The sequence below is a fragment of the Nannospalax galili genome, unplaced genomic scaffold (assembly GCF_000622305.1).
Source record: "Nannospalax galili isolate Female #2095 unplaced genomic scaffold, S.galili_v1.0 scaffold70, whole genome shotgun sequence".
NCBI classification, from domain to species: Eukaryota; Metazoa; Chordata; class Mammalia; order Rodentia; family Spalacidae; genus Nannospalax; species Nannospalax galili.
The window spans coordinates 123,613-136,352 of record NW_008328543.1 but is presented as its reverse complement, the minus strand read 5'-3'; the positions used below and the strand labels follow the sequence as shown (position 1 = coordinate 136,352).

General features: G+C 38.4%; 1 protein-coding gene across 7 annotated transcripts in view; it reads left to right on the top strand.

Moving 5' to 3' along the window:
* The window catches only part of LOC103729463 (protocadherin-15), a 1,150,197-nt gene that overhangs the window by 1,029,088 nt on the left and 108,369 nt on the right, over positions 1–12,740 (top strand). For all 7 annotated transcript variants that reach the window (XM_029560656.1, XM_029560654.1, XM_029560663.1 and 4 more), the window contains one exon: positions 9,152–9,345. In XM_029560656.1, the coding sequence (XP_029416516.1) occupies positions 9,152–9,345 (194 nt within the window). The remainder of the gene's footprint in view (positions 1–9,151; positions 9,346–12,740) is intronic.

Here is a 12,740-nt window from a genome sequence, read left to right as displayed (position 1 = left end):
TGAAATTATTATTAGTTACTGTGCTTTACTTTATTGGCATGATTGATTACACATATTGTTTAAATGTCTCCTTGTTTTTAATTTGAAGGGTATTTTTCAGGGTAGAGTACATTGGGTAAAAGGAAGTATTGATTTCTACTTTTACCTAAGACTTTGAATAGGTTTGCCTCTGGCCTCTATTGTGAGTGAAAAGATGCTGCACGAATCCCGCGTTACTTCCTTCTGTAAACTGAGCCTAACTCCTCTTGCTTTCAAGGCATTTTCTTTATTTTTCTCAGCCAACAAAGTACATAAACTTTTGTGTTTACACTGTTTGGGACCCTTGAGCTCCTGGATATCCATGAAGACTCTTGGCTGGACCAAATCTTCATCGGATTTTCTGACACTATTTTCCGCTGATTTGATCCCTGTGCCCTGCTTTGGCCTGTCTAGACAAGCTTTAGTGAGAATCCTGCTGTTACTTAGACTTTCTCCCTCCAAGTCTAATCAAGTTTTTAGTCTCATGCCCTTTATGTCTGGTCAATAACTCCACCTTTGATGGCTCCTGTTAACAGTTTTCCATCTTTCCCCTCTCCCCTCTTCAGTTCTAAGTCCCCACTTGACTTTCTCTGGAGTGGAGTTGAGCAGCTCTCCCTGATTGAACAAGTTTTGACAATTATCCTGAGAACCTGAGTAAAATTTTCCTTGCTATTTTAACAAATGTCATAGTTTCCTTTTCCTTTAATGGTATCTATATTTATTGTTTTTAAATTTTCTTTATTTTTTGAGAGTTTAATGCAGGTAAATAGTGAAAATCATCATATCTACCCCCATTTCACCCCCAGCTTCCCTTATATACCCCCAAAATGACTCCTGGGGTCACAGGTTTTCACAAGAGGTTCCATTCTCTGCTTTGCCTCAGCTGCCAGGGATTTTTTTTTTCACACATCTTTTGGAAAAGGGGTTATCTGATACAACAACTCACTTGAACTTTTATCTCTCATAGGTTCTTCTTTGCTATAAAAGATCAATTTCAGTTGGGAGGCAGTGACTGGTCCAGATGCAAAGGGAGAAACAGGATTTTGAAGTAAGGTAGTCCTGTGATGAAATGTAGAGAGATAATAAAGCCTACTAAACAGTCCTGCATCAGCGGAGGGTGGTGTCATTTTACTGATGCAATTGAAACAAGTAATTTTATGAGTCAATTATACATTATATGGGTTTTAAAAATGAAAATTCCATGTTTTGATATAACTTCAATGCATGTATATTCATTTTGTGACTCTGAACTTTATACTAGGCAGTAATATATTTTCCTAATAAAATTGTACAATGATCATATGTTGATGTACAAAATCTTGCTGTTAAATTAAAACAAAGGAACTACCATCTGAGAAAATCAAAACATCAGAAATTCTTTAATGTAAGTGCAACTCTGTGACTTTATTCTTGAAGAATTATTTTTCTTGTTTTCTCATATACACATCAAACAGGGAAACAATGGAAAAAATAGTCAAATCTTTTGTATTAAAATGCAAAACACAGAAAAGGAGTAATCGCATGATATGCTGGGAAACAAGCAGGGGCACAGTGCAATCTTTCTCCCTTTTTGTCTGTCTGCTGTAGTCAAAATTCAAATTAGAGAGCTCAGTGAAGTGTGAAATTCGGAGGACAGCAGAGTATCTCTTTCCTCGGTGAACACAGGGAACCTGCCCCAGCTTTCTCTCTTCTTTTAGGGTTCTTAGAGAAATCCATTGAAAGAGAGAATACAGAATATCCTGTAGATTGCCTTATAGTAGCATTCCAGTAGACTGCCTCTCTTAGTAAACCATTATTTAGAAGATGAGATCTGTAAAGCAGAACAATTTTATCATTAAGAATTCTAAATTTGTGTCTTTATAGTTTGGAAAAAAAACTTTTTTATCAGAGCAGACAGCTATGTTATGAAAATAGCTTGTTTGTACACAAAAAATAAAAGGGTTTCATTCTTTTTTGATTATTATTCATGTTTTCACTCAAAGCTTTTCTGTCTCTACATATACTCTGGTATCTAAATCAGGTGTGCCAAGTTCTGGTCCATATTTTGGAGATCAGCAAAGTTCAGTCATAATCATTCACAAAATCCTTAAGGACCAGTGAAATGGCTCAACATGTAAAGGGACTTGCCACCAAGTGTGATAACCTGAATTAGATACCCAGGATAACCTATGTGGGCATAACAGAAGGAGAGAACAGACTCCAGAGTGTTGGCCTCTGATTCCTAGAAGCATATCAAGGCATGTCCATTTCCCCACGCCCACCCCAAAACCATAAATAAATGTAAAAAATTTAAAAAGAACCCTTAAAATAATTCACTTCCATTGTTTACCAATAGCGACCTTCTCAGCTAACTAAAATCATGTCAGCCTCCTTCCAACTCTAAACCTGAAAATCAACTACAGGGGCTGGAGAGATGGCTCAGCGGTTAAGAGCACTGACTGCTCTTCCAGCAGACCCGGGTTCGATTCCCAGCACCCACATCATGGCTATGAACCGTCCTTAACTCCGGTTCCAGGGGAATCCGGAGCCCTCTTCTGACCTCCGAAGCATTGCACGACATGGGTGCACACACATGCATTCAGGCAATACATTCATACACATAAAATAAAAATAATAAAATATTTTAAAAAAAAACAGCTACATAGGAGAAAACAGTGCAGAGCCCTCAAGATATTGTTATGCAGTAGGAACTAATCTTTTCCTTCTTGAGCTATGGCTCAGTGATTTCAGCTTCTACTGTCATAAGAAATTCCACCTCTGCCGCTGGCCGTTCTGCAGATTCATTGTGAGCTAGTCTGTCCAGTTCAGGGTCAGCCTCCCTGAAGGTTTCTGCACTGTCATGTGTGGCTTCTTGGCAGAGGAGTGCCCTGAGAAGTGTATCTTTAGATGCTGTCATTGTGCAAATATAATGGAGCGCCCAAGACAGAGCCTAAATAACAAAGGGCAGGCGTGTGATGTGGCCTCTGGACACAGATACACACATGAGAATGTGGCTGTCAAGTGTGAAGCACTGAGTAACAAAATCTAAAAATGAGACTGATGAGAAATTATATGCAAAAGAAATGGGTGTCAACCTCCTGGGCATTCATGAACAAGGTGTGCTGTACAGGACCGTACTGAGATGTGTTCACCCTGCATCACCTCAACTGTAGTGATGCTCTGTGTTGTAACAGCGTTCTGATGGTTCATCCTCTACAGCCTTCACAGCTCCATTATAATGTTATAAAAACATTTTCAGCTGCACAGCATTGACTAAAATGTCATTTATACAGCACAGGACACATGGTGCTTCATTCTTGAGTCAACATTCCTCTCCTGGCCCTGCCTTTTTCCTAGAATAGTGTCATGTCTCAGATCATGTTTGGACTGTACCCTATGCCCAAACAAATTCCATGTCTACTTTATCTCCTGTTTGCAGTTTATTATGTTCATTTTGCAATTATATTTGTCACAAAGTGACCAAATAAATTTATTTTTTTTAATAATTGTCTCTCAGGACTGGAGAGATGGTTCAGCAGTAAAGCACTGGCTGCACTTCCAGAGGACCCAAGTTTGGTTCCCAGCACCCACGTGGTTGCTAACAGCCATCCATAACTATAGTTCTAGGGGATCTAATGCCCTCCTTTGGCCTCTGCAGGCTTCGCATGGCACTGGTGCCCTTACATACATGCAGGCAAAACACTCATAAACATAAAATTAAATTAAATTAAAAAAAATAAAATCCTTTCTCATCTGACAGCAAATTCCTCTAAATACAGAACCTTGTGCTATTTATGAACTTGCACCTTTTGGTTTCCTTCGGATTCATCCACATCACTTGAGACCTTTGCAGAGCTCATGCCACCCCTGAAATGAATGCTGTTTTATAGCATGCATCTATAATTCTTTCTCATGAAAATTATGAGATATATTTCAGAATTATCTAAACTCGGATTTCTGTTTTGCAAATTAACTTCATTGTAAGAAGACCCAAAATTAACCATTAATGATCTAGTATGATTCTAAATATTACCAAATTTTACCCAAATGGCTCTTTTATTTCCTGTCTACCTGATTGTAAGAGTCAACTTGAATAACAGAGTTTTAAAAATTATCCTAGGAAGTATATTCGATATCAGGGCTGTAGAAATGACTTAGTGGTTAAGAGCAACCACTGCTCTTACAGAGGCACTAAGATCAGCTCCCAGCACCTACACCAGGAGCTGCCTCTGTCCAGGGTATGTGACATACTCTTCTGGTCTCTCTAGGCACCTGCATGCATGTAGTATACCGACAGTCATGCACATACATAAACACATGAAAAAAAATTAACAATAATTTTTAAGTGTTGGACTTAAAATGTAAATAACTGTAATTTATAAACATAAAATTATTACACAGAAAAACTTGCCATTTCATTTCTACCTATCACTCATTAAATATCTTATAATTTCTCTATAAAATAAACCTACCATCTTCATATTAAGACATTCTACCCATTGTAATGAATAATTAACCACAGACAGCTATTGCATGATCACATTTACTACATACTAAGATCTCATGCATAAAATCCTACACAGGTGCCATAACATGAACTAAGAAGCATAACTGATACACTGTTATGGGTGGTTGGGCTCAGAATGGGGTGTTGCTGTGTGCTTGGCCTCTTGTTAAGGGAATTGAAATAAAATCCCATATTGATTCGTGAAAGCAGCAAGAAAACCGAGTAAAGCAAAGCAGTGGAGAAGATCTGTGTAGACAAAGAGAATGGGCCACATGAGTGAAGAAACTCAAGGCTCACCTGCTGTTTGGGGCTTCCTTCCGTGGGGTTCAAACAAAGAAGTTTGGTGTTGGGGGAGTAGTTTGGGTGTTCCTATATTTTGGTTGGTATATTAGGTCATTTCTGTACTGCCCATATCCCTTCCCATAATGTATCTGATTTTAATAATATACATATCTAAGTATGCAGAGGCAGAATATGCTAGATAAGGGATTCTCCCTGAGAGTTCACTTGGAGACACGGCTTTGTCTTATTGTGCATCACCCCCAAATAGTGCAGCCTGATCAGCCTTTCTGATCACCTACCAGAACATATGGAGAACATGAGTGAATAGAATCTGTTCTTAAGGGAGAAGAAACTTACCCCATCTTCAGCAAGAGGTGTGCTTGTAGACCGGTACAGGTGGGGCTGAAGTTGCTAGATACTTGTTTAGAGAGGGGTGTGTGAGCACAGTATGTGCAGGTAGAAGAACTGTGCTTCCACGGGCACTGCTAGAAAGGGGGAGGGTTGTGCCTGACCCAGACTAAGTAGAGTCCCAATTATTAAACTGCTCCTTATGCTAATTGCCTCATAACCATTCATAAAACTCTTTTTCTACAAAACTTAGAATTTATATACTTAAAGTAACATACTTTCAAATTCAATTAGTTTATTTATTTTCATTTTTTTCTGTATTTCATACATAACATCTTAGTCATCTTCATACCATCCCCACTGGCACCCTCCCATACCCCCCCACTGGAATTCACACATTCTGTCCTTTGTGTTAGGATCTATTGTGTCAAGTTACTGTCCCATACATTCCTCAGTGTAAGTTCATCTACTGAGGTCTAGTCAGCCTATCTAGTCTAGAGCTGTCAGCCCCACCCAAACATGGACATGAATGGGGAATGGCTAAACAAACCACTCAGTGGGTGATGGGTGTTTTCACTGGGTGCAAAAGTTCAGGATGCACTGACAACAGAGTCAGTGATCAAAACAGATGTCTGTCCTCAGTTAAGTCATAATTCACATCCAGTGGAAATCCATTTGTTTCAATGTAAATGCTATTTCACACTCATTTCATTCCATATAGCTGTTTTTTAAAGGTGTATTTTTTTTAAATTATGTGTCTGCACTTATCTGCATGTGTTATGTGAATATGTCTGCAGATGTCTGTGGAGGCCTGAAGAGGGAATTCGATCCTCTGGTGTTGGAGTTAAAGGTGATTGTTAAGCCCCCATGTGGGGACCTAACTTGATTCCCTTTCTTGAGCAGTATATGCTCTTAATCACTGAGTCATCTCTCCAGCCCCTCCATATGGATTTTACTCTACCCCTGTGTCCTACATGAGATGAGAGATCAAATGTTTACTTAATTCACTTTTCTTTACATCATTTTTTCTTTCTCTTAAAACCATATTTCTCATTTCTTAGAACCAGCAAATATCAGTTGAAGACAGAGGTAAATGGCTTCTAGACATAGGAATAGAAGGCAAATCAGATTTTCTATTTTGCAAGAGTGAGAGATGGCTGAAACCGGCTGGAATATGCACATTTTGAAATTCAGAAGATTGTGGGAGTGTAAGGTTAAGCTTCATGAAAGAACTGTAAAATATCATGGGAAAAGTAATAAGTTCTATATTTATCACTTAGATTTCAAAATGTTTAAGGTATTAGCAAGTAGATTTAATTTTAATTTCATCATGGGGTTGTGATTCTTTAGCCTCGTCCTGTACATCAGCCATTTTCCCAGCCCCTGTTAATTTAGGAGGCAGTTTAACCCCCAACCTCTGCTGGACTTGTGTTTTGTGTACTCTCACCTCATGGATTTGGGGCACAAAGTCAGGGGGTTGGATGGGATTTAATAGTTTAGCTGTCAAGTTGTCATCTGAATCTCTATTAAGTACCACACTGTGAACTGCAGCAGCATGCATATACTGCAAATTATTGTGAGAATTTGAAAGAAATGAATTGGGTTTTCAGGTTCAAGCAGGATGGTGTTGATTAGGTACTCAAAGGTGTCATGTCCGCCCCACTGTCTAATCTTGGATTACTGATAATTTCTTCAAATAAGGATTTGTGCAAAATTATGTTGATTTTAACCCATTATCTTATTGTTCAGAACGAAGAGACTGAAAGGATCATATAAAACTGTTCGTTTCTCCTGAACATAGACTTTATTTGTGAAACTTCTCATCTGCTGCTAGTTTCTGAGGAGCTGGTTGTAGTGCTCAGTGTTAGCTTGTCTGTGGTCGGCTGGCTGCAGTTTTAGGGGTGTTTCTGCTCCCTGTGCTCTGCATCCCTGTTTCATATTTACAACATTTCCCAGATGGGCTCTTTTCTCATCTTAATTATCATCCATCAGCCCTGCCTCCCTTTGAACCTCATTTATGAAAATGTTAAATAAGACTGGCCATAATACCTACATCCCCAAAGCACACTCCCCAACTCCTCTTTTTAACTGGATGCACTGCCATTTATCATTAAATCCCTTTAGCCAATTTAATTCCCAGGAAGAATGTTAATACTGAATCCAATTTGAGCTAAATTTTAATTGAGATTTCCTAAGACATTTTGTGTAAATGATTTACTGTAATCAAAACTGATATCTCCTCTCCAACCCCTAACCACTGATGTTCTAATTTTATCTATACAAATGATCAGAATTTGTGTGATGGGAACAGTTCTCCCCAAATATATATCATTCATATGACTGTTTCCACAAATACTTTCCTTCTCCTTTGCCAGAAGGTCTATATCTGTCATGCCTACAAGTCTCAAAATCTTTTCAGAAAATATCTTTCCTTGTGGCAGTCACATCTGTCTACCTCAAATACCAACCTCTGGACTCAAAATCCTGAGCTTATCTCTCATTTTCCTTTTGTCTTCTCTATATTTGTTGTTGCTATTTCTGTGCTCATTATCTCTGTAAGTGCAGTGGATAATTAAAATAGAATTATAGGACCAGCAAGATGGCTCATGGGTAAAGGCACTTGCTGCCAAGGTTGACAATCTGAATTTGATCTCAGAACCCATGTGGTGGAAGGAAAGAAACTGAACCAGCCCCTGAAAACTGTCCCTGATCTCCACAAGAGCACTATGGCATGTGTGTACGCACATATACACACATTAAATAAATAAATGTAAAAATGTAAGATTAGAATATGCACCACCCGTCCTTAGTCATGGACGGGTACATGAAGAATTGGTTTGCATTTTGGGGGAATATTAAATGTGTACCTCTAACTGAACCCTTCATTAATACTGTCTCTCAAAATGAGTTGAAGTTTTAAGGTAAATGTGCACATTCACATTTTCTCAAACAATATGCAGCATAATTCACTAAAGCCCCAAAGGGTTCTGAACTTTGAAGAATTAGGACTTTGTAGACATGAAGGGTAAGAATTAGCAATATGTATGGAAAGATAAAATGGGATTCACATGGGTTAACTCCTTACAGGCATGCACTTTCTTTACTCAGAAGCAAACCTTGGCTCTCACTAATGGGTAGGGTGAGGATACTTTCTAACCCTCTCCACAGACAATTCTGAAGCAGTGAAAAGAGGATTTTGCTAATGCTGTGAAATGCATGCCTTCCTACTGATTCATTGTGCTTTATTTTCCTGTTGTGAATGTTTATCCATCCAGAAGTTAGGGAACCTTATTTAACACAATGAAACCAATATCTGTTTTTTGTAGCTTTATGGAATTAACAATAATTTTTCTCTCACAGATTATAGACACAGTTGCCTGAAAGTGATTTTGAGCTGTGTACATATCTGATATACACATGCTTATGTGGTATCATCTCAGAGACTCTGCATGCATTCCCTTTTCTTAGAAGGAAATTATTTATTGTACTATGGACCTTATCAGTTTATCATAAGCCAGTGGGGAAAGGTTGTGAGGCGGGGAACCACTGTGAACGGAAACTCTGAAAACCTGGGGACAATGACAGGGATAAAGCGAGCGTTGCCATCTGCAATTTTCCTGGCCTCAGACCTCAGTGATATGTGTTCACGTGTAAAGACCAGGAGATAAGGTAGATAAAAAACAGGTTTCCTATAAGGATATTGGATTTTCTGTTAAGATGTTCACTTTTTATTACATTAGAATAAAGTTGATCTTCAAGATCCCAAAACTTTGTTCCTTAACATAATAAGGTCACAAGAAAAAACAAAAACAGCAAATTCTTGACCCTGCTGTGATCTGTTCAGTGCTTCAGTAGAACACAGAAGGTTGGGATTAAGAAAACAATAGATACATATATACACACCAAGAACTACAGGAGGAATTCATCTTTGAAAGCAGTAGTTTGTGTTTGAGGGAAGTGGCACAGCTCTGAAAAGCTGAATCCCAACAAAATTTGTGTTACAATTTTCAATTTCAGTTGACTGCAGTCGATGCTGATGAAGGCTCAAATGGGGAGGTCTCCTACGAAATCCTTATGGGGGCCCAGGGAGACTTCGTGATCAACAGGACCACAGGGCTGGTGAGCATCGCGCCAGGGGTGGAACTGGTCGTGGGGAGGACGTACGCTCTCACAGTACAGGCCTCAGACAACGCCCCACCTGCGGAGAGAAGGTAATTCCACATCAGATCCCTAGTTACTCTAGTGGAAAATTATTATATTTATTTACAATCAATATTAAAGATGTTGATTGCAAGAACAAAGATATCTTTTATTTTCATTTAAATTTTCATTAAAAGCTTTAAATATTTAATTTATTTTATATTTAACTGTTTCCTTCAAAGTAGTGTTGTGCCAATTTTATTACACATGAATTAGGAGTTTGTGGATTGCAGTACTACCCCCTCTTATTTTTGGATGATATGCAACAAGAACTCCAGTGAACTAGTGAAACCTCAGTCACAAAGTTTACTGCTGATGTTTTTATTTATATGATACAAACCGCATCCATCCGTGCTGTTTTCTTACTATATACATACATTACAATAAAGCTTAATATCTGAGTGAGGCTCAGTAAGACAGTAACGATGATGAAATGGAGTAAGTGCAGCAATATTCTAGGGAAAATTCTCAGCAGCCCTATGGCCATTATTATGTAAAATAAGAGTTATTTGAACACAGGGGCCCTGCAAGGGTGAGTGATAACTGCGCAGATGCCATTACATGAATGAAGAGAGGGTGCTGCTTGGGCAGAGCGATTACCCAGGGGAACGGGTGAGTGGTGTCCAGGCAGGAAAAGAGGAAAGATGCAAGACGTCATTGTGCTCCTCAGAAGAGCCTGCGATTTAAAGCTCTGGACTTGTTTCTTCCGAATGTTTCTTTTAGTATTTGGGGGCTGCAGTTGACCACAAGTAACTAAAACTTCAAGCAAACCTCTGGTGGTGATTGCTATCTTATTTAATGAATAAGTGTTAAGAATCCTCAGCCTGTTCATTTCCTAATGCAGATTCCTCTGCTAAGCAAGCTGCTGTGCACAATGATTAGCACAGTAAAGGGCTTTTACTTGAGAGAAATGCATTCCACTCCAGGAAACAAAGCCTCATACTTAGAATGAGGGCCAAGTCTTCCCAGTGGCAGAGGGTTCATGGTTCCTCACTGCACTGTTGTTTTTACTTAAAGACAATGGGTTGGATGCTAAAAGATCATTTTATAATCTGTGGTCAAACGTCAGTTGGGGCCTGCATAGACTAAAACCCACACACCTTCTTTCTACCTGCCTAGGTAATGTCATGTTATCCACAGGATAATGATACTTGCTGTGTTCTACAGGGAAATTAATCCTTCAAATCAAGTTGATGAGTGAATTGAAGAGTCCTGAGGTTTTGCTTTTAGTATTTCCTTCAGGAGGAAGATGCTATTTAAAATTTACCAAAATAAAAGCATATATTATGTGTTGTAGAATGACACACCCAGCAGCAGTGGAATATTAGCATGATTAACATTAACAGTGACAAGCAGAATCAGGGGCATTTTCCATATTATTTTTTGAGTTTGGCAACTTCGGTTCATAAATTTAAAGAATATTGACTCACAAAGCCAGTTTAAAATGATTATGTATCAGTTATGACATTTCAGTAATGTGTCTTCAGGCTCAGAATGACAGGAGAAAGGGTCCATGGTTAGATTCTTGTTTGTTTGGGGCTTTGCTAAGATCAAATATACAGACAAAAGTCAAAGGCTTAAAAACGTCATAAGATTTTTTAAGATCTTATTTACTCTAGTGGTATATGTTAGTTATCTCATACTTAGTTAATTAACGAGTAAATATTTATTTAATCCTTGCATGAGTATAGTACTTCTGCTATACATGAAAGCTCCCCCTGTCCCCAGCAGCTTTAGTAAAGTTATCATAAAATGACTGACATTCCTGTTTATGTCATGGAACCCAAGGCTGTATTTAATTAGTCACAATTAAATGGTATACTCTCCAATAGAAAATTTCCCATTGTGAATATATACTCTTTCAAAAGACTGTACACACTGAGAGAGACATAATGAATATTCATCTGTGATAATCAAACTGGTGTCCTAAAATTCTTTGTCTGGGGGCAGTGTGGGAAGACTTGGCATCCTATCCATGACCCGCTTTAGTGAACATACCCCATTGTCAAGGTGGGGTTCAAACCACAGGTGTTGTCTGGTTCCTGTATTTCTAGCTTCAATACCTCCCCTGGACAAGTTTACCCCTTGTCCTTATAGAAAACTTACAGTGTTTTGGTTTATTGCTTTGTAAATTTGCACAAGCGTTTCCTCTGCTGGTCATAACCTGTGTGTTTGTAAGTGACTATGTCTTTCATCTTAAACTTCTGCCCCCTAAATGTCCCCTATGTTGGATTGAAATATGAAGTTTCTGCTCCTATAGAGATCTGCATGTTCCTCCAAATGCTATGCTATTGTGATTTATTCCAAACAGAATCTATGATCCAAAACTATAACCATAGCTTTGGTAGTTTATTATTGGAGGGAGACAAAAGAGAAACAGCTGTTGTTATTCTATTTTAATTATTCCAGGTGTCAACACAAAATCACAACTCTCACTCAAAGGGGATAAGACATACTTTATTATGGAGCCAAATATGAGTGACCATGGCCAGGAATACATATTTAGGTTACCCAAAATTCCACGTTCCAATGTGGTAACAATTTCATGAAGTTTTTATACAAACAGATCAAGGAAAAGTCATAAACGAAAACACTTTTTAAATGCATTGGTGGAAACAGTACGTACGTGGTCACAACAAAAGAAAAATCTCAGCTGTAGGCCTCAGATATTATCTGATGGCACTCAGCCTTTTGGTTGGTGGAAGCTGGTGGTCTGCTAGGTTAATAAATTCCAAAACGTTTTTTATCTGTTAGTCACAGAATGCTAAATCAGAAACAAAGGTGGGCAATGAGTGACTATTTAGGGGCCTGGTAATTAGACTCTCAACCTGCAACATCCCAAACTCTCTGCAATCACTCAAGTTCCAATCAAGTGATCAGTCTTCTAGAATTTTCAGCTTTTTTTTTTAAATTTATATATTATTTTCATTTTACGTGTATGAGTGTATTGCCTGCATGTAAGTACATCTGTGTCGTGCAATGCCCATAGAGGTCAGAAAAGGGCTTGGGCTCCCTTGGAACTGGCATTATGAAAGGTTGTTAGTTGCCATATGGGTGCTGGAAAATGAACCAGGGTCCACTGCAAGAGCAGCCAGTGCTCTTAACCATAGAACCATCTCTTTAGCCCCAAGTGTTCAGTTTTAAGATAAATTTTTTTCTGGGAACTTTTGTTCACATGGGGAGAATAATGTGACTACTAATCACTGTTGTGATGGAAACAAATAGGAATATAAAATACACTATCAAGTTATAGGACATGTTGATATTTTCTCATTATTTATTATTATAGCATCGGAAAGTTACACTGATTTACCTTTTATAATTACAAGCTTTCCAAATTTAAAGTACCTTAGGTCTTTCCAGATCTTCTTGATTCATTTTTTTCTCTTAGAATTAATGTCATCAA